Below are 21,277 nucleotides of genomic sequence, written 5' to 3'. Positions count from 1 at the left end.
GGATGTGCTCAGCTTGGATGGGGCGGAGTCTCAGGGTGGCGCAGACAAACTTGGTTTCCGTCCGCGCAGCCCTCTTAGGGCCGGTTCCTCCATGCCTGAATTAATGGCTGCGTGCCTCTGAGATAAGGCCGCTCTCAAGCCTCGTCCACTGTCAAACAGCCCAGTTTCTCCCCGACCGCAGCTGGACCTCAGTGCAGTCGGGCGGCCCTGCTTTTCTCCCAAACGAGAAAGCTAGCCACGCAGTGTCTGCTGCCCTCCCTCTCCGCGCGCTGCGAGCAAGCCTGCCGCGTATTCAGCCTCCCGCCCTTTCCGCGCTCACGGATCTCCGCACCTCCACAGCTCCTGAGGCTCAGCGTCCCCCTCTCTGTTTTTCTCTAGTTGTAGGTTTTCCACTCTGCCAGCATTCCGGTGGTTCTGGACGGTGTGCGCTCTGTTTTCCAATTGTAGTTTCAAAATTGTTGTGGTAGGCAACAGTTAGGTGTTTACCTTATGCCGCCATCTTGGTTTCTCCCCCCAGCAGCCTCTTGATGCACAAGACCATGTCAACCAACTGAGCCACACCAGCCAGGGTGGGCCTCATCTTTTGGGTGGAATTTGGGATGGTGGGCTTCTCAGGGAAAATATAACAAGTGGTGGGAGGAGTCCAGAAACTGGTCTTAGCTGTGTTTTGATGGGATGCCTCTCTAACCAGAACTGAGCACATAGAATGAAAAGAAGTTGATTGGAAGGATGGGGTCAGAAAATGGAGGTGAGACTCCGGATTTAACAGAAAACAGTAAATCCAGTGTGGGAGAGAAAGTGTGTGGGCTTTGGGGTCAGGCAGGCTCTGCCACTTATTAGCTAGAGATTCTAGGCAATTAACCTGACCTCTCATAAAAATAATTATAATACCAGTAGAGGCCCGGTGCACGAAATTTGTGCATGGGGGTGTGTGTCCTTCAGCCTAGCCTGCACTCTCTCCTATCTGGGACCCCTTGAGGGATGTCCAGGATTGGGCCTAAATGGGCAGTCGGACATCCCTCTTATAATCCAGGACTGCTGGCTCCCAACTGCTCGCCTGCCTGCCTTCCTGATTGCCCCTAACCGCTTCTGCCTGCCAGCCTGGTCACCCCCTAACCACTCCCCTGCCAGCCTTATCAACACCTAACTGCTCCCCTGCCAGCCCGATTGCCCCTAACTGCCCTCCCCTGCCGGCCTGGTTACCCCCAACTGCCTTCCCCTGCCGGCCTGGTCACCCCCAACTGCTCTCCCCTGCTGGCCTGGTCACCCGTAACTTCCCTCCCCAGCCGGCCCGGTCACCCTTAACTGCCCTCCCCTGCTGTCCTGGTCACCCCTAACTGCCCTCCCTTGTTGGCCTGGTCACCCCTAACTGCCCTCCCTTGTCGGCCTGGTTGCCCCTAACTGCCCTCCCCTACACACCTGGTCCCCCCAACTGCCCTCCCCTGCAGGCCTGGTCACCCCCAGTTGCCCTCACCTGCAGGCCTGGTCCCCCCACCGCCCCCAACTGCCCACCCCTGCTGGCCTGATGGCCTACAACTGCCCTCCCCTGCCAGCCATCTTGTGTCCACATGGGGGTGGCCACCTTGTGTTGGAGTGATGGTCAATTTGCATATTACCTCTATTATATAGGATTGACTTGCATGAGAATAAAGTGAGATAAAGTACTCTGAACATGCAAACCCAAGATAGATATTCTACAAATGTCACACCTGAACATAAGTTCCAGGAGAACAGAGATGGTGTGCTTTGTTTGCTGATGCATCCGCCCCAGTGCCAATAATATCTGGTCCATATTAGGTGCCCAAGAAAGCGGGAAAAGGCCTGTGGCATTTTCAGGTGTAGCGCTGGGGAAAGTCTAGAAATGGAAAGGATGCTTCTGAATTCTTGCACACAGTCTAAAGGAACATCTGGGAAGATGGGGTGAATTAGAGTAGGAGCTGGCAAACTATTACCTATGCCTATTTTTATAAATAAAGTTTTATTGACACACAACTATGCTCATTTATTGACCATGGCTGTTTTTGCACTATAGCAGCAGAGTTGACTAGTTGCAATAGAGACAGTGTACCTGCCAATATAAATGAATAAAAATATGAATTAGAAAAATTTGATAAAAACATGAATTACTCTTGGGTTTCAAAAATCTTTAAAAACATTATAAAATTTTATTTTAAAAATTCACAAAATACAAGTTAAATCAGCCAGATATTTCGAGTAACCTTGCTACTTAAAATCAAGTATTACAAATGTTTGATTTTTATTTATAGTAATTCCCTGAAGATTTAGTTTACCAAACCCTTTCACCATGTCCAAAATGAACTATTTTTTTAAATGTATTTTATTGATTTTTTATAGAGAGGAAGGGAGAGGGATAGAGAGCTAGAAACATCGATGAGAGAGAAACATCGATCAGCTGCCTCCTGCACACCTCCCACTGGGGATGTGCCTGCAACCCAGGTACATGCCCTTGACTGGAATCAAACCTGGGACCTTTCAGTCCGCAGGCTGATGCTCTATCCACTAAGCCAAACCAGCTAGGGCTGAACTATTTTTTTTAAAAAGTTCTCTCATTAAACCTTAAAGCGTTTTAAATTGCTGTACCATAAGTTTCAATCTAGTGACGCTTATTTATATAAAAAGAGAAATCTATTTAGACTACAAATACATAAAACAAAACAGCCTTATTTAGATTTTGGAAAGAAATGCAGCTTTTTAGTTAGCATGGAGGCAAAGCAGGGGACCTGCTTCTTTCCAATTGCACTTAGGTCTTTGCAAATGTCCACTCGGCGCTGAGAAACTTTCCTGTTCACCAGTGTGAGGAGTTCTGTGAATTCTAAGGAGGAGCCGAATTTTCTCAGCATCTCACACAAATCTTGAATGTACCAGGAGCCATTCACAGTTTCCCGATGAGAATAATAACCTAAAAGAGGGTAGGAAAAAGGACTGAAGTTTTCTGGCATTCAGTTATTATGACTTAAAACACCTTTATAATCACAGAGGTATAAAGCCTCAAAAAACCTTGGAAAAGACAAAGATGTATCCATGATACAGTTTTGTATATTTTTCCCTGTTGACTATTCTCATGTGGGAAAGGGATCAATTCTATATAGTTCTATAAAAATGGGGTTAATTCTACTTAATTACCTAAAAGTTTCCAAGATAGTAGTAGCCAGACGATGATTTTGAGAGACAAGAGATTAGAAAGAAGAAAATCATAAAATTACTGCAAAGCAACAATCATCACCAAATATTTTTCAACAAAGCTTCCCATGCGTCTGACCAAATGACACTATCACCATCAGTGATTCCTAGCAGCCTGCTAATATTCGATACAATTAGACCCTGGGAGCTTTAGACTTGGAGTTCTCAGGGATGACTTTTCTAGAAGGTATTCTTACATTTTCACCTATCACTCTGTGTTACTTGATCAAAGAAATCCATTCTATGCCTGTGAGCTTCAGGACCAAACCACCTCGTCCCAATAGAAAAACGTGACCCAAGTCAAGCCAAGATGAAGCCTACGGAACTCAGCCCGGAGAGCCAATTCTATGTTTGTATTAAACACCCACACACCTTCTGCGACAGAGTAGCACATGAGGAAGTCTGCGCCAGCAGGCAGGGTGTACACGGAGGCCGCATCCACCTGGGTGACATCCTCATCCAGCCTGTCTGCCGGATCGTCCACTTCGTCCAAAGGAATGACTGGCACATCATGCTGGTTTCCCCGACATGCCTACAAGACACGGAGGAAAACCACCTCACTTACCTCCCCCTTTCTTCCCAATGCTTACTGTGTACAGCGGATACATATATAATTCAGTACACCTTCATGTTGACACCAACAGAAGCCACTTACAGGCACTTTAAACCACAGCGTTCAGGTTTAGAGCAGACTAAAGTGGAGTTTTTTCCCCCTACTTAGGTTTTCTTTTAGTTAATATTTGAAAAAATATTGGCATCCACAACTATACAGTAAATTCTGTTGATTGAAAGGTACACTATAGAGGAGAAAGTGTCTGTGATTTAAAAAATTCCTTATAGATAAGTCGTACCAGAGCACCAAGAGTCATCCTTTCTTTAAAAAGCTATAGTATTTGCCCCAGCTGGTTTGGCTCAGTGGATAGAGCATCCGCCTGCGGACTGAAGGGTCCCGGGTTCGATTCCGGTCAAGGGCACATGCCTGGGTTGTGGGCTGGATCCCCAGGAGGGGGCGTGCAGGAGGCAGCTGATCAATGATTCACTCTCATCATTGATGATTCTATCTCTCCCTCTCCCTTCCTCTCTGAAATCAATAAAATATATATTTTTAAAAAAAGAAAAAGCTATAGTATTTGCCTAAATAATATGTTCCCAGATTGGGTTTTGCTTGCCTACTGGCTGCCATAAACGGTTAAGGGTTAAAATGACAATATTTGACCTGAGAAGTGTGCCTTCTTCCTTTTGCTCCTACTTGAAAGTGAGGTCTCAAATTCTTAGCCACTAATTCTGACTCACACAAAGACACTAATTTCTATTCATTAATGACTATCATGGACTCCCCTTCCAAAACGTATATGATGAAGTCCTAACTGCCAGTACCTCAAATGTGATTGTAGTTGGAAATTTGGTCTTTAAAGATGTGATTAAGGTAAAATGAGGTCATATGCGTGGCTCCCAATCCACTATGACTGGTGTCCTTATAACAAGGGGTTAGGACACACACACACACACACACACACACACACACAAAGACCGTGAGAGGACAGAGGGATGAGACAGTCATCCACAAGCCAAGGAGAGAGGCCTACGGAGAAATCAACCCTGTTAACACCTTGATCTCAGACTCCTCCACAACCTGTCAGAAAGTCAATTTCTATAGTGTAAGCCACCCAGTCTGTGGACTTGGTTCTGGCAGCCCTGCTCTACTTAATACATGACCTGACAGACTGTTTAGTATTATAAATCAACAACGAAATGGTTAAAGAATGAAAAACTTTCAAAGGAACAGAAAGTCCTTTAAAAGTCCTGAGTGATTTCAAAGTTTTCAGATATTAAAATCAGGAGATTTTAATCTAATTCAGAATTATCACGCTTATTTTCAGACTTTATTTCCTACTGTCTTCCTAAATATAATGTAGAACACCTGGAACTTGATGCCATCAGGTGCCAAATCAATTGCAATAAGAGCTAGCCTTCATTTAAAAAAAATTAGTTATGTTTTATTTTTATTTTAATTTATTGATTTGAGAGAGAGAGAGAGGAAGGGAGAGGAAGGAAGGCAGGAAGAGAGACATGCATTTGTTGTTCCACTTATTTATGCATCCACTGGTTGATTCTTGTGTGTGCCCTGACCGGGGATCGAACCTGCAACCTTCGCGTACTGGCACGATGCTCGAACCAGAGCCAGCCTTTAATTGAGGGCTTGCCATGTGCTAGGCACTAAGTGTTTTTCATTTGTTAGGCCAGTTCGTTTTAATCTCACAACCACCCCATGAGGAGGTGCGATTTTGTCTCCTTCTCATAGATGAATCGGAGGCAGTGAAATGTTTTCCTCCTGTGTGGCTATCCTCCCACAGGAGAGCTCACTAGTAATTTCCGGTCCTCTTGTCTTGGACAGCGTTGGCCCCCGTTTGCATGAAGCAATAGCTGTCATCTTTCGACCTCTCTGGCCACTCTCCTCAGCCTCTCTCCTCTGCTCATTTTTCAGGCCATACTCGCCGTGGGTAAATTCATTTGCTTCCATTACCACCCATCTCCTCATTACTCCAAAATTTATTTCTCCAACCCTGGCTGCCTCTTAGGTTCTACCCCTGTCCTTCCAACTGCATGTCCCACAGACACCTCAACACAGTTGTCCACACATGAAACCAAGGAATTATCTGTAACTTCTTTTCTAATAGACCCCACTCCCCCCCCTCAATGTTCTATGGCAGATGGAGAATGTGGTCCCGGTGCTCCATGCCATTCAGAAATACAGAACTGCAGCACTGGGACATCAGGAATTCTCTTTTTTGTTCAAAATTCTTATTGATGTACCAGATGATGTTATTCAGGCCTAAAAATACTTTTATCCTAATACCAAGTTGGCAGGGGGGACACGGCATCTCGGTGTAAGGGAGAATGTGAAAGGATGAAGCAGGCTAGGACTAGAGCTCTGCACGCCTGCACCCCTGCCACTGGCTCACACGCTCTCCAGCTCCCAGAGGACCAGGCCGTCTGGGCAGGCGCCTTGCTCCACGCTCTCCCAGCAGCAGGTGCTTTCTCTGGTGGCTCCACCTGGATACCAGCGGGCCATGCAGTAGCACATTGGTTATTCTGAGTCATTTCAAATGTCAATCCAAGTAATAAAGACACCGATCGTCTTTATTTATTTTTTATGTTAAGAAAGAATTACTACCAATAATTCAAATTGTAACTCTGGCTAGAATTCATAAAGGGCCTTTCCAGTACTGGAGAAAGATACTTTGGCAGTTGGCTTTAGTTCTTAATAATCACATGTACAGGCCCTGGGCTTTATAATTAAGATGTTAACATCATCAGTCTTACCTGAATGATAAATATCTTGGGTTTTCCAACCAGGCTCTTACACTTGTCTCCTTTGAACAAGCCAGTGAGTGTTTGAATTTCAATTTTGGCATCATATGCGTAAATGTGATTGCCTTCGCCATGACTCAGGAAAACGCATAAAAAGCAATCGGCATCTACATGGCTAGAGGTTGATGCTAGAAACCCCCCCAAAATTCAGACAGAAATGAAAATCAGATGCTTATTATCTATGTATTAAAATTCAATTTACTAATACCAGAATAAGTTACATACATATGATTGCAGAGGGAGGAAAGTTGTTATTCTTAGAATAAATGTAAAATGTCTATAATGGAACACAACTTTTTTTAAAATTATTTTTTTAAATCTTCACTTGAGGATAATTTTTCCATTGCTTTTTAGATAAAGTGGAAAGGAGAGAGACACATTGACTGGTTGCCTCCGGCATGCCCCCGACCAGGGCCAGGAGCCTGCAACCGAGGTATGTGCCCTTGACTGGAATTGAACCCTGGACCCTTCAGTCCACAGGCCGATGCTCTATCCACTGAGCCAAACCGGCTAGAGCCACAAATTATTTTAAAAATCAAAATTATTCAAGTTCAAAATAATAGTTTGAACAGATTTCATTAGTTTTTCTAAAACACAGAACAATGACATAAAACAAAGGGGATATTATGGGGAACGCCCTTCACGATCCAAGTCATTTTGGCAATAAAAGTTACATGGGTCAGCAGAGTGCCTCCTAGAGCGGACTGGAGAGACCCAGAAACTACTTAATTCTCTATGTGTTGCTGTACCTCCAATGAATGCAGCACCTTTAATATATGTCTACAGCACTTAGAGCTTCCAAAAGAGTATTAAGACACGATGTCCTCCAAAGCTTATGAGCAAGCAAAGTAGAAAAGCTGGTAAGCAGCCAGTTAAAATTAAAATGATATACAAAAACAAAACAATAAAATGATATGCAGATTAAAGAAGAGCCCCGGTGTGGAGGTTCCTTAAAAAATAAAAAATAGAACTACCATGTGATCCAGCAATTCCACATCTGGGTATTTACAGAAAATGAAAACAGAAACTTGAAAAATATATGCATCTCCATGTTCATGCAGCATTACTTACAACTCAGGTATGTAAATAACCTGTGTTCATTGATGGATGAATGGATAAAGAAATTGTGGTATATATATATATATATATATATATATATATATATATGTACACATATAGACACACACACACATTTAATATAAATATATAAAATAGATTATTCAGTCATTAAAAAAGAATGAAATCTTACCATGCAGCAACATGGATGGACATATTATGCTAAGTGAAATAAGTCAGAAAGACACAAATACCATATGATCTCATTTATATTTGGAGCCTAAAAGATGGTAACCAGACATTTTGAAATGTACACATGTATCGAATCATTATTTGTACACTTGAAACTAACATAATGTTATATATCAATTATACCTAAAGAAAGAGCTCTGCAGAAAGTTTAAATTATATAAATATTATAATATTCCATTGGCAAGTGACATGAAAATCCATGGCATGCAGTGATTATTATGATAAAGATAAATTGTTAAAATAACTATTACACACTGATATAGAAATTGAGAGATAAAGTATTTAAATCACCAGTATTTTGAAGCCACTAAAAACCTTGAGTATGGAAGAAGTCAATTAAAAAATCATTAGTGTTTGTATTTTAAACTTTTAAATGCCAAATGAAAAGGTCATTTTATTCATTTCTAGAATAACAGACTATAACTAATGGTAGGCTGAATATAAGCTTTGGAGGAATAATACCTTGCAAGGGTCTCAATCTAGTGGATAATATCTATGCAGAGATGCAAAACCAAAAACCTATAACCCATGCCAAATTAATTAGTAAGACTTTTTACTACACAGTTAATTATTTGGATCTGTCTTTACAAATAGGGTATTTAAGTACTCAGTGCCATCAGAGGAAGATGAATAGGAAAACTACTTACCCTCATGAATTTTGAGCAGTAGTTCTTGTGCTTTAAGATCGTTAAAGCATTTCACTTCAAATCCTAGATCTGAAAACCTGGTGATAGATAAATTGAATATTAGCTTATGACGTATTCAAAGTTGTCACATACCCTACTTATTTGAGGAAATTTATATACTTTTGATGACACAAAAATTGTCTTTTCTTTAAGGGAAAAGAAAAACCAAATATGACAGTGACAGTTTTCCTGGGTCATCCGCGATAGGAAAGGATTTACTAGTAATGATAACCGATTCAAGTTAGAATATTGTGTCTACTCTGCAAATACAGGTGACCCTTCGACAACAAGGGTTTGAACTGTAAGTGTCCACTTACACAGATTTTTTCTTCAATAAATACCTATACTGTTTTCGATCCTCAGGAGGGAGTTCGTGAATGCAGAGGGCCGACTGTACGCATTATCTATGCCATTCTATAGAAGGAACTTGAGCATCTGTAAAGTTTGGTACTCACAGGGGTCCTAGATTCACTCGCCTGTGGATACTGAGGGACAACTTAGTTTTGGAGGAGTCAAAAGTTACATGTGGATTTTTGGCTGAGTGGGGGCTCAGCACTCCTAACCTCTGAGTTTTAGGGTCAACCGTACATCTGTAACAATGTAGAGCCTGTTCACATTGAACAGAACAGGGTTAGGAAGAAAACTCAGACAAGTTCTTAAAGGGGGCTGTGCCCATCTGAGGCTCATCCTCAAAAATTCTCATTGCGGACGAGTTTCCATGAGTAGTTATCACTTAAATCCCTCCTCCCCTTGACAGGTAGGTAAGACTGCTACCTGCGCATAAGATTGTCTCTGTCTGCGTTGGTGCCTCGCCTTTCTGACAGGTTTAGGTGCCAGAAGAACCTCTCATGGTTGAAGATTAAAGCAAGTCCTCTCCTCTTGTGGTCCATTTTGTACTTTTCTGCTGGATCACACATTTCACTGTTAATGAAAAATTTAAAAAACAATCACTTTAGGTTTTATTAAACAATGAGCTCCTCCGAGCCCAAGGTCCACGTGGAGTGTAGAGAGAGGTCTGCGTTTCCTCCTCGGCGGGCTGACCTGCCCCTGGAGGGCACTGAAGGCCTCGTGGCCACACCAGCAAGGACAGCCCTGACATATTTCTGTGCCAGTTGGTAAACAGCGGCCACTGTGAGCACCCACCCACCCATCTACATGGGTGTCTCTCCCCGGGGTCTCCAGGATCCAGCAACCAAGGACAGTGGCCTGGCCGAGGCCATACCAACTCTTCAATATTTCAAACATCACGCTAAGTCCTTTCCCAACCAGGGCAGGCACTAACCTGTATATTAGCTACAAATGAACTCTTCAAGTGTGAAACCTGCCACACTCAATTCTACCTTCCATTTCCCAGGCCCCTTTCCTGCTTTGATTTTTCTAGTCCGATCATGACCACCATAGGAAGAGACCTTTATTAGGAAAGACAGTATTTTTTACCTCCTGTAGAAGGCGTCTGTGTCTGTCATGTTTTGTTCCTCACCTATTAAAACAAAAGTTGACTTTTGTTAATTTACTTTTTGACTTTTGGCAGTGAAACAGCAGGAAATCCCATCTGGATGCCCTTGACCCCCACACACGAAGGGTATATGAAAAGAAGAGAAACTGCTGCATAATAAGCAAAGGAACTATAATCTATGGCTTAATTCTTTCTCACACCCAACTCTTACCGGCAAAATAGCAAAGAATATCATACAGAGAAGTGGAGAACATATGCAAATGAATTCATTGTAAAATATGCCTAGAATAACAGTCTTTTGATTATGGAACTCGAAAGAAAGAGGAAATTGCTTTGTCTATATCTTTTTGTTGTTAATTCTCACTCGAGGATATTTTTCCATTGATTTTTAGGGAGGGTGGGAGAGAGAGGGAAAGAGAGAGAAACATCGATGTTCGATTGGTTGCCCTGGCCTGCGACCCAGGTAGGTGCCCTTGACCGGAATCCAACCCGGGACCCTTTGGTGCTCGGGCCAAAGCTCTATCCACTGGGCCAAACTGGCTAGTGCCCCTGACTATCTCTTTTTTTATTGACTGATTTTAGAGAGAGAAGGGAGGGTGTGGGGGGAGAGGAGAGGGAGAGGGAGAAAGGGAAAGAGGGAGACCATTTGTTGTTCCACTTTTGTATGCATTAATTGGTTGGTTCTGGTCTGTGCCCGGACCCGGGATCAAACCCACAGCCTTAGCGTAAGGGTTAGCGCTCTAACCGACTGAGTACCGGGCCAGGGCCTGAAGTTGCTTTGTTTTACAGAAATGTTTTTGTAAATGTCCTTCCACTATCACTGATGCAAGCACCTTTAACTGTTCCTTGTGAGGAAACAAAACCCGGCCCAACCTCCAAAGCCAGCTCTTCATTCCCAGGCGCCGGGGACGCCAGCACCGCCGGACCCGCCCGCCGACGTGCCAGGGCCCCGGCGCCCAGGGAGCTCGCCCGGAGGACCTCGAGGCGGGGCCGCCCGGCGCGGGGAGCTGGGAGCCCCGAGGACCGCGAGGCGGGGCCGCCCGGCGCGGGGAGCTGGGAGCCCGGAGGCGGCGAGCTCCCCGCGCGGTTGTCCAGGACCCAAAGCCGCGCTGCCCCCACCGGACCTGAGCGCTTCCCTCCAGGACCCGCAACTTCCTCGGGCCGCCCAGCCAAGCCGGGAGCCCGCGCCCTAGGCACCCCTACCTGCAGGGCCAGCCTCTCCGGACCCGGGCACCGAGCTCTTCGTGGCGAGTGCAGCGTCCACTACCCGGTGGTCTCCGCTTATTAGAGCTGGTCCGCAGCACCGCCCCTTCCTCCACCGTCTTCGTCCCGGCAGAGCCTCGGGGGGTGAAGGTTTCTTCCTTCCCAGCAGAGCTGGGGGGTGGGTTGGGGTGAGGTTGGGGGCATAGCGCCTCGGGGCGGGGCGGGGACCCGCAGGCTTAGCCGCCTGGCGCCTGGAGGGACCTACCTGCCTCTGGGAAATGTCAGCAGGCGAAGTTAGATCACCTGCGGTCAACCCGGCCCCCAATGTTTGCGCTCCCTGACTCGCGTAAAGGTTAAGACTGTTGTGTCTTCGCTTTTCAGGTTGTGAACCCTGAGCACTAATAAGGGCTCCTGATGGCCAACTTGGGGGGTGGGGGAGCAGAGCCTAGCAGGCATTTCTGCACAGGGACCCCCGTGCCATCTGCACTTTGTGGGAAGCCTCTAAGCCCCTGCCCTGAACTGCCCGCCTGCACCGTCCCTGCCGCCGGAGCCAGCCCTCGGAAAGGAGACCCCGGAATCCCATTTAAACCGGCAGGACTGAGCCTCCCCATCCCATCGGAGCTGCGCGCAGCCCTGGCCAATCGGGGGCCCGGTGCGGGGGAGGGGAGAAGGCTGTAAACATCAGCCGGGTTCCCGCTGGTTCCCTCAGGGAGCACACTTCCCATCAGAGACTGAAGACTGTTTCTCCTGGAGGCCCTGCGGTGGTGCTGCCACCTCCCAGCTGTCTTCACAGCCATTCTAACGGTGTAGCTGTTTGCACTAGTCCCTTTCTTTACCGCTCCCCAAGATTGAATTGGTGCTGACCATGGGAATGACAACGTGCAGTTCTTTTCCCAGTGAGTGAGTTCCAGGATTTCTGATGCTGTTTGTAGAGTAAACTGGAGGCAACTGCAGGATTTCTAAGTCTGGCTTTCGTGGGTAGAGCTTGTGAAAAGTTGACGTAAGTGGAGTCATCCCATCTAATAAAGAGGGAATGTGCTAATTGTCCATCACTCCATCACAAAGATGGCTGCACCCACAGCTGAGGCCAAGTTTCCTTAAGGAGCCTTAAGGAGCAATCAGCAGGGACCTGAGGCTACACCCTCCCGTACCCCCCCTGGGGCTTGACAGGGGACCTCAGGCTGCACCCCCCCACCCAGCAGGGCTTGACCGGGGACCTCAGGCCATGCCCCTATCTTGGCGCCGGGCCAGGGGACCTAAGGCTACGGCCCCTGCCCTACAGGGCTTAACAAGGGTGGGACTGGCTGGGTCTGGATCTAGCCCAATTTGGGGGGGGGGGGGGCACGGTAGGGTCTGGGTCTCACACAATTTTGAGGTGCATGTGGGTGGGCAGGGACTTGACTCTGGGTCCCCCTTTTACTGTGCATGAATTTTGTGCACTGGGCCACTAGTTTTAAAATAGAGCCAGAGTAGCCATTCCAGATGAGCTGCGTGCACATCTTGCTCCTAGAACCTTTGCAGTGTTTGAACTGGGCAAAATAACCTTTGGAGCGGGCCAAGCAACACTGTCTTACAAACAGTAAGGGCCACCGTAAAGCTAACAGGAAAGCAGAAATTCTGCCCATGAGGACTGATGATTATGGACATTTTTAATAATTCTTAACCAGGAGATGCTGCCGCCGCCCTCCCCCTCCCCCCCGTGCTTCGGCGCGCCCTGCTGGCCTGCTCCTGGAGTGGGACCAGGCTTCGGTGGAAACACGCCTCCTCCCTGAAGGTGGCCAATGAGCCCATCTTGGCGTTCACCAAGGGCAGCCCCGAGCGAGAGGCACCGCAGAAGGCCTTGAAGGACCTGAAGGGCCGGACGGAAGCCATCCCGTGCGTGGTGGGGGACGAGGAGGTGTGGACCTCGGATGTGCAGTACCAGGTGTCGCCCTTTAACCATGGACACAAGGTGGCCAAGTTTTGCTATGCAGACAAGGCCCTGCTCCACAAAGCCATTGAGGCCGCGCTGGCCGCCAGGAAGGAGCGGGACCTGAAGCCCGTCACAGACCGGGCCCAGATCTTCCTGAAGGCAGCAGACACGCTGAGCGGGCCGCGCAGGGCAGAGGTCCTTGCCAAGACCACGGTGGGACAGGGTAAGACAGTGATCCAAGCGGAGATGGACGCGGCGGCCGAGCTGATCGGCTTCTTCCGATTCAACGCCAAGTTTGCCGTGGAGCTGGAGGGGGAGCAGCCCATCAGCGTGCCGCCCAGCACCAACCGCGTGGTGAACCGGGGGCTGGAGGGCTTCGTGGCGGCCATCTCCCCTTTTAACTTCACTGCGATCGGCGGCAACCTGGCGGGGGCGCCGGCCTTTGGAAGCCCAGCGACACGGCCATGCTGGCCAGCTACGCCGTCTACCGCATCCTCCGGGAGGCTGGCCTGCCCCCCAACATCATCCAGTTTGTGCCAGCAGACGGGCCCACATTTGGGGACGCTATTACCAGCTCAGAGCACCTGTGCGGCATCAACTTCACAGGCAGCGCGCCCACCTTTAAAAACCTGTGGAAGCAGGGAGCCCAGAACCTGGGTCGTTTTCGCGCCTTCCCACGCCTGGCCGGAGAGTGCGGTGGGGAGAACTTCCACTTGGTGCACCGCTCAGCAGACGTGGACAGCGTGGTGAGCGGGACCCTGCGCTCAGCCTTCGAGTACAGCGGCCAGAGGTGCTCAGCCTGCTCCCGCCTCTACGTGAGGTGCCTCACTCGCTGCGGCCTCAGATCAAAAAGCGGCTGCCGGAGGAGCACAGCAGGATCAAAGTGGGCGACCCTGCGGAAGATTTCGGGACCACCTTCTCTGCAGTGATTGGTGCCAAGTCCTTTGGTCGCACCAAGAAGTGGCTGGATCACGCCCGCTCCTCGCCCAGCCTCACCGTCCTGGCGGGCGGCAAGTGTGACGACTCTGTGGGCTACTTCGTGGAGCCCTGCATTGTGGAGAGCAAGGACCCTCAGGAGCCCATCACGAAGGAGGAGATCTTCGGGCCTGTGCTGACCGTGTACGTCTACCCAGAGGACAAGTACCGGGAGACACTGCGGCTGGTGGACAGCACTACCAGCTACGGCCTCACGGGGGCAGTGTTCGCCCAGGATAAGGACGTTGTCCTGGAGGCCACCGAGATGCTGAGGAAGGCTGCCGGCAACTTCTACAAGTCCACTGGCTCGGTGGTGGGCCAGCAGCCCTTTGGGGGGGGGGGGGGGGCCCGAGCCTCCGGAACCAATGACAAGCCCGGGGGGCCCCACTACATCCTGCGGTGGACGTCGCCCCAGGTCATCAAGGAGACCCACAAACCTCTGGGGGACGGGTGCTACTCGTACATGCAATGAGCCCGCTCGGCGCCTCTGCCGTCCACCTGTCTGTCCCTCCAGGTGACTGACCTCGGTGCACTGGGCCCACCCAGCCCCTCCCCCCTGCTCCCCGTGGGGCGGCCCCTTTTCTAGAGCCAAGGGCTGGCCCCCAGCCCCCCACTGGCCCGTATCCTGGCCTGTCCCACATCTCGGGGTCAGGCGCCCAGCCCTGGTTCGATCCTGCTGGGAGGGGACAGGCGTGCTGCTGCTCATCCCATCCGCCGTCCTAGGAAGTACATCTCAGAGGCTGACCTTGGTGCCGGCTGGCTCGCCATCTTTTCTCCTCTGTCTTCTGCACTGTGGCCAGTGGTTTAGCAGGGCTGGGGAACGTCTGGCCCAAGGGCCATACAAGGCCCACAAAATCATTTGGTCTGGCCCTGCCAAAGCATTAGGGGTGAGTTAATTAAATGTTTGGCCAATGTGTCCCTGGGTCCGGGTGAGGCTGGGTCCCGGGTCTGGGTGAGGCCACGTGCCCCTTAGTCCGGGTGAAGCCGTGCCCCTGGGTCCGGCTGAGACCAAACCAGAGGGAGTCGGACCTCAGTTACCACCATTTGTCCACCATCCAGAGCTGAGGGGTCAGTGCTGACATGTACACATAAGGAACTGGTGGACATTGAAATTGGGTCTCTAAAGAACTGTTGGTCCAGAAAGAAACTCACTACAGACTGATTCATTTGCCTGTCAGCATAACTATTATTGCTCGTCTCACATTCAGTTCTCATAAGTATATCTCTAGTGACACATGATCTCGCTCATCTAGGGGAAATGATGAACAACATAGACTGAGGAACAAGAACAGAACCAGAAACAAGGAGGCATCGATCGGACTATCGGGACTTAGAGGGAGGATAGGGGAGGTTGGGGGGAGGGGGGAGAGATCAACCAAAGGACTTGTGTGCATGCATATGAGCCTATCCAACGGTTAAGTTCAACAGGGGGTTGGGGCATCCGTGGGGAGGGGTGTGGGATGGGAATGGGGGGATGAGGACAAATATGTGACACCTTAATCAATAAAGAAATTTAAAAAGAATGTTTGGCCAATTATAGCAGGCTAATTATTAAGTTGATAATTTTGTATGGCCCACGAATGATGTTAAATACCCAGATGGCCCTTGGCAGAGAAAAGGTTCCCCACCCCTGGTTTAGGGACTTGGGGAATGACAGTGGGGCAGCTCCCGACCCCTTGGTAATCTCAATACCCACAGGGGCTCCTGGCCTTGGGGCCCCTGGCGTCTCCAGGGCTGCAGGAGTGGGTGTGACCAGGGTGGTCTGCAGGGTGCCAGGACGCTAGCTGACCTTGCCCTCTATGGTCTGGGTCATCCTCCTTTCACACTAGCTCTTTGCCCTGCCACACGAGCCAGTGGGTACCTGTGCCTGACCTTAAGCCTTAGATGCCCATGTGCCTTTCTCCAGGGCTCCTGCATGCCCATGTGATTCCTGGCCGTCACCATGTGGTGAGGCTGGGGGGCCGCTGGAGGCCACCTGCCAAGATGTGGGACATGCTGGTCCTTCCTGTTGGGGCTGGGATTTTGGAAACTGGATGGGTCCCGCCTCCAGGACGGCCACCCTCAGCTGCGTTGGCCTGGTTTCCCAGCGGGAGCTCAGTTTCCAGTGGCTGTGGTCGCACAGGCCCAGGTAGATGTTGCTCCCACTATCCCAGCCCCCTGCCAGGACCTGGGATTGCCCATAGAATCTTCTTCCTTTGCATGCGAGTGGCTCTGCGTGGACTGGCCCTCGGGGGGCCTGTTCTTTGTGTGATGCAGCCAATCGGTGGACTCACAACTAGGTTGGGTTCTGAGTGGCCAGGGATCTGTAAGGGGTGACTTTGGAGAGCACTTTTTAAGGAGCTGTAAAAGTGCTGGGCCCTCCTCAAGGACAGCTGTCAGGGACTCCCCACAGGGTAGGGTGGCCATTGCCCAAGTGCCATGACCTCACACTGGGCCAGCGGTCCGGGGCGAGTGCTGATGCCGCCTGGCAGGGTGCGGGTTCTGCACTGTTTCCCACAAGGCGCCAGGTCAGGAGGCTGGTGGGTGGGGTGGAGATGTTCCTGGTTCTGCTGGCTCTACACTGTGAGGTGCCATGGGACTTGCCCTGATGTCACCCAATAAAATAACCTGTTACTTAATTAAATCGGTCTTTCTGGTGGGGGTGGGGGGACAGCTTCTAAGTCTGATGGCATTGCCAGTGTGTCATTAGGTGTCAGGAGGCGGTGGGTGGAAGGAAGGGCAGGCACTGATGTGTGGGAACACCTCTGGAGCCAGATGGGCTGGGTTCAAATCCCAGCTCCAAAAGCTGTGCAACCTCTCTGACCTTCTGTCTCTTCATCTGTAAGATGGGGAAAGTAATATATGTATACCCACACAGAGGTTGTCATGAGAGTTAAATGAGTTATCAAGGTAAGTGTTTAGAACAATGCCAGACACAGAATTCATAATTCGCCAACGTTACCCATTTACCCATTGTTGTGACAACCACTGTTGTGTGCTGTGATAAGTTTACATGCCTGGATATTTTAGTTAAATGTTATTCTAGATGTTTCTGTGAAGGTGTTCAGTGGACTTTGAGTAAAGCAGATTACCCTCCATAATGTGGGTGGGCCTCATCCAATCAGTTGAAGGCCTTAACAGAAGAAAGACCGAATTGCCTTGAACAAGAAGGAATTCTGCCAGGAGCTTGCCTGTGGACTCAAACCGCGACTCCTCCTGGGTCTCCGGCTGCCAGCCTGCTGGCAGGATTTGGATTTCCTGACCCCACAGTCTTGTGAGCCAGTTCCTTACAATAAACCTGTGCCTCCCTGTGGGGGGGGGGAAAAATTCTTAACCAGACATACAGTGAGTTATAATCTTTTTGCTGGTGGATGTTGATGAAGACAGTGAATCACAATAAAGTGAAATGCAATGAAACGAAGTATGCTTATATAGCTAAAGAGTAACACAGCTTGATAACACCAATATAAAATCCTTCCTTCTATTTATATAATTATTTCTCTTCCTTTTGTCATAAAAAAGCTATTGCCTTCACCCTGAAATTGGAACACAATTTGGGTTTTTGCCATAATTCTATGATTGTAATTCTGTGGTCTCAAATAAATACTTGTTGCCTCCCACTTTGACTTATTATTTTTAATTAACAAGCTGTTGATTGGAAATCAGAATCAACTGGTTATCCTGTCACTAAAATAATTTGCGTAAAATAAAGAACTGCAACCTGATGCATGCAGACAATGGTGAGCTGCATGCACACACTGGACTGGACCAAGATGGAGAAGGAACTTCAGGGACGGGAGGTTAAGGGGAGGCGCCGTTCCATCCATAGAGCTCTGTAGAAACAGGGTTCTGGAGGTGACACAGCGTACACAACTCCTCCTCGAAAGCCCTTGCTCCTCCCTCCTGATTGATTGTGTCCAGGTTAAGTCTCTGTCATAATTTTTATCAAAGCTAATTTGGGGAAGGACTCATGTAGAAATTGGGAGCCTGGACTTTGGGGGGCACGGGGAAAGTCTATAAATTATGGTTTTTCTTGAGTCAAAGCATGTTGTCCTCACTCATAAAATGCTGCCCGTGTGCAAATCAGTGTGATGGGGCACTCAGTGTTGCCTTTAATTGAGCTCTTCCTTGGGTGGTTGGCTGTTGTGTAAATTTGCTTCAATTAACTCTAAGAGTGGATGAAGCCCTAGCTGGTTTGGCTCAGTGGCTAGAACACTGGCCTGCGGACTGAAGTGTCCTGGGTTTGATTCCAGTCAAGGGCACATGCCTGAGTTGTGGGCTCCATCCCAAATAGGGGACGTGCAGGGGGGCAGCTGATCAATGATTCTCTCTCTCAACATTGATGTTTCTATCTCTCTCTTCCTCTCCCTTCTCTGAAATCAATAAAATAAATAAAATTTAAAAAATAAAATAAAAAAGAAGAGTGGATGAAAAGGTGGCCTTATCTTTTGTACCTTATCCTGGTGGTGTATTTCTCTGACTTTCCAAGTAGTTTGCCTTAACAACTGTGGCCACAGGCTACCCAAAAGATACAGACGGCTTGGCATTCTGGGCTCAGGCAAGTCAACAGCCAGTGGTAAGCAAAGAGCATGGAGGACACAGCTGAACTTTCCCAGGGGCTGAAGAGCTGTCTACGCTCACATCTTCAGAGGCAGTGGAGGTTGTGGGATTTGCTCTTAAACGTCAGTTAATAATTTTTCATGTAAATGAGCGATCTATAAAAGACAGTTCTTTGTAAGTTGCTTTTCCATCCCTTTTGACCCCGACATTAGACTTGAATAAAACAAACACAACAATACCAAGAACAATTTTTATTAAGACCTCTCTTAGTGAAAGGTTACCGTCTTTTCAAAATTTCCCAGAATCTACTATGAGGAGCAAGCTAGGGAATAAACATCAAAGCATAACAGCATATAATGCTCTGATGTGTATGTTAAACAACTTTTCATTTATCTCATTAAATTCATCTTTTCTCCAATTTAGGCAAAGATTATAACAAAATATGACATTTGTCATATGAATGGTTCCTAATATGGGAGTGGCCGTGCTTCTGAATTTTGTTCATGTCACCTCCTGGGCACATTACATAATACCTACATATTCTGGTTTTGCTCCTTAAGAGGTCACCAGCTAATGGTTCCAATTTTATGAGAGAAACAGACATGGAAATTTTGTCTTTGTAATTAGTCTTGTCATTAATAGAAGTGTGACTTATTCATATGCTCAATGGAATACAGAAAAACACCATATTTTGTATTAATTAAAATAGAGAAAAAATAAAGTCAGATCCTTCCAGGCATAAATGTATATTTAAATTTTTATAGTAAACAAATACACTTCTGAGTAAAGGTCTCTCCATATTTCGAAATAAGATAATGTTGAACATACCTTATGAATTTTACATTTGACCTCATTTTGGGGGTAAATGCGGTTGTGAAAACGAAGTTACAGAACTTTCTTTAAAAACAAACTCACCCCTTAACACGCACCTCTCTCCGACACTGGTCAACACAGTCTGGCACGCTAGGGCAGCGCCATCCAGGAACACAGCCTCCCCTTTCTCTTTAGTTCGAAGTTTTAATGTCAAAATAAGGTCTTACAATAACCCTTTCACAAAAGTAAGGCACCTTTGTGCTGTAAAAACATTAGTTCTTTGCCAAAGGTTATTATGTGCTTTCATCCTCATCTGCTGTCACTGGTCAGCATCTTCTTTAAAGATCCGTTTTTTCTTCATAGCGACACCTACACGCGGCTCGCTGGCTGTCCAGGTTATGCTTGTATGCATGCATACAAGTCCTTCAGTTGATCTCTTTTCTCCCCCACCTCTCCCTAAACTTCCTGCTGTAATTTGACATTCTGTTTGATGCTTTACTGTCTCTGTATCTTTTTGTTCAACAGTTTATAATTTTCTTTATTATCCATAAATGAGTGAGATCATGTGGTATTTTTCTTTCATTGACTGGCTTATTTCACTTAGCATAATGTTCTCCAATTCCATCCAGGTTGCTGCAAATGGAAAGAATTCATTTTTAATGGCAGCATAGTATTCCATTGTGTAGATGTACCATAGTTTTCTGATCCAGTCATCTGCTGATGGGCACCTAGGCTGTTTCCAAATTTTAGCTTTTGTAAATTGTGCTGCTATGAACATAGGGGTGCATATATCCTTTCTTATTGGTGTTTCCAGATTCTTAGGATATATTCCTAGGAGTGGGATTACTGGGTCAAATGGGAGTTCCATTTTCAGATTTTTGAGGACACTCCATACTGTTCTCAACAGTGGCTGCACCAGTCTGCATTCCCACCAGCAATGCACAAGGGTTCCTTTTTCTCCGCACCCTCGCCAACACTTGTCTTTTGTTGATTTGTTGATGATAGCCGTTCTGTCCGGTGTGAGAAGGTACCGATTTGTCGTTTTGATTTGCATCTCTCGGATAATTAGTGACTTTGACCATGTTTTCATGTGTCTCTGGGCCTTCCTTCTGTCTTCTTTTGAAAAGATTCTTGGACTTGGCTGCACAAGATTTTGCAGAAGACTGCCAGCATGAGTAGGAACATGGTTGAAGAAGTAGCTTCAACTTCTTGCTTTTCTACAATCAGCTGTACTTTAGTCGTTAAGTTCTTCAGATGACTCTATGTTGGCACCTCAGTCACTTGTGGAGCTTTAAGTTTTCTTCTTTGTCAGGTCCAGCCTGACGATTGAACCGGGCTGAGGTAGGGAGGTGGGATTTGAGAAGAGAAAGAAAGACAGGACAGCGGGATTAGGGAGGTCCACAGCTCTCGAGAAGCTCTGGCAACTTTTATTAGTAATACAGTGCTTTTTATACATAAGACACTAAGCAGGGAATCACTCACAAGGAAAACATTCTTTGTTTCTCTAAAATCACTACTGGAGGGATAAGTTGAAGGACAGGTTTCTTGTTACAATAAATCTCACTAACTGGAATACATATTTCTTGGTAAGCCATGAAAGTAGCTCTTATCCTACTGATAGCAGTCATATAAACAAACCCTGGGAAAGCTCTGTAGGCAGGGGCTGCTCTCGTTATACTGATTAGTTGCCATCCAAACAGGCCTGGGAAATCTGTGCGGGTAGGGTGCCAGCCTTGCTAGCCCCTACAGGTGCAAGGACTGGGTCAGCTTACAGCCCGTTCCCCACACTTCTTCCTTTGCTTTGCTGTCATC

The 21,277-nt window shown here is 47.5% G+C and overlaps 2 protein-coding genes across 2 annotated transcripts; one reads left to right on the top strand and one right to left on the bottom strand.

Annotated features, from left to right (window-relative positions):
- Positions 1 to 2,199: 2,199 nt before the first annotated feature.
- LOC129150695 (caspase-6-like) lies at positions 2,200 to 11,327 on the bottom strand. The gene is made up of 7 exons (XM_054722963.1): positions 11,227 to 11,327; positions 10,005 to 10,047; positions 9,342 to 9,488; positions 8,529 to 8,605; positions 6,526 to 6,701; positions 3,574 to 3,733; positions 2,200 to 2,920 (listed from the first exon to the last, which is right to left on the bottom strand). Exons 2-7 carry the CDS (start codon positions 10,031 to 10,033, stop codon positions 2,682 to 2,684), a joined length of 828 nt encoding a protein of 275 aa, XP_054578938.1. The 5' UTR covers positions 10,034 to 10,047; positions 11,227 to 11,327; the 3' UTR covers positions 2,200 to 2,681.
- Positions 10,847 to 15,021, top strand: LOC103293913 (delta-1-pyrroline-5-carboxylate dehydrogenase, mitochondrial-like). Its single transcript, XM_054725032.1, is given in 4 exon segments — positions 10,847 to 11,270; positions 12,894 to 13,574; positions 13,577 to 13,956; positions 13,959 to 15,021. Coding segments are annotated over 4 exon segments (2,112 nt in total). The 3' UTR covers positions 14,586 to 15,021.
- The last annotated feature ends 6,256 nt before the right edge of the window (positions 15,022 to 21,277 follow it).

Source organism: Eptesicus fuscus, chromosome 2, assembly GCF_027574615.1.
Source record: "Eptesicus fuscus isolate TK198812 chromosome 2, DD_ASM_mEF_20220401, whole genome shotgun sequence".
Lineage (NCBI taxonomy): Eukaryota > Metazoa > Chordata > Mammalia > Chiroptera > Vespertilionidae > Eptesicus > Eptesicus fuscus.
This window is presented reverse-complemented; position numbering and strand designations above follow the sequence as displayed.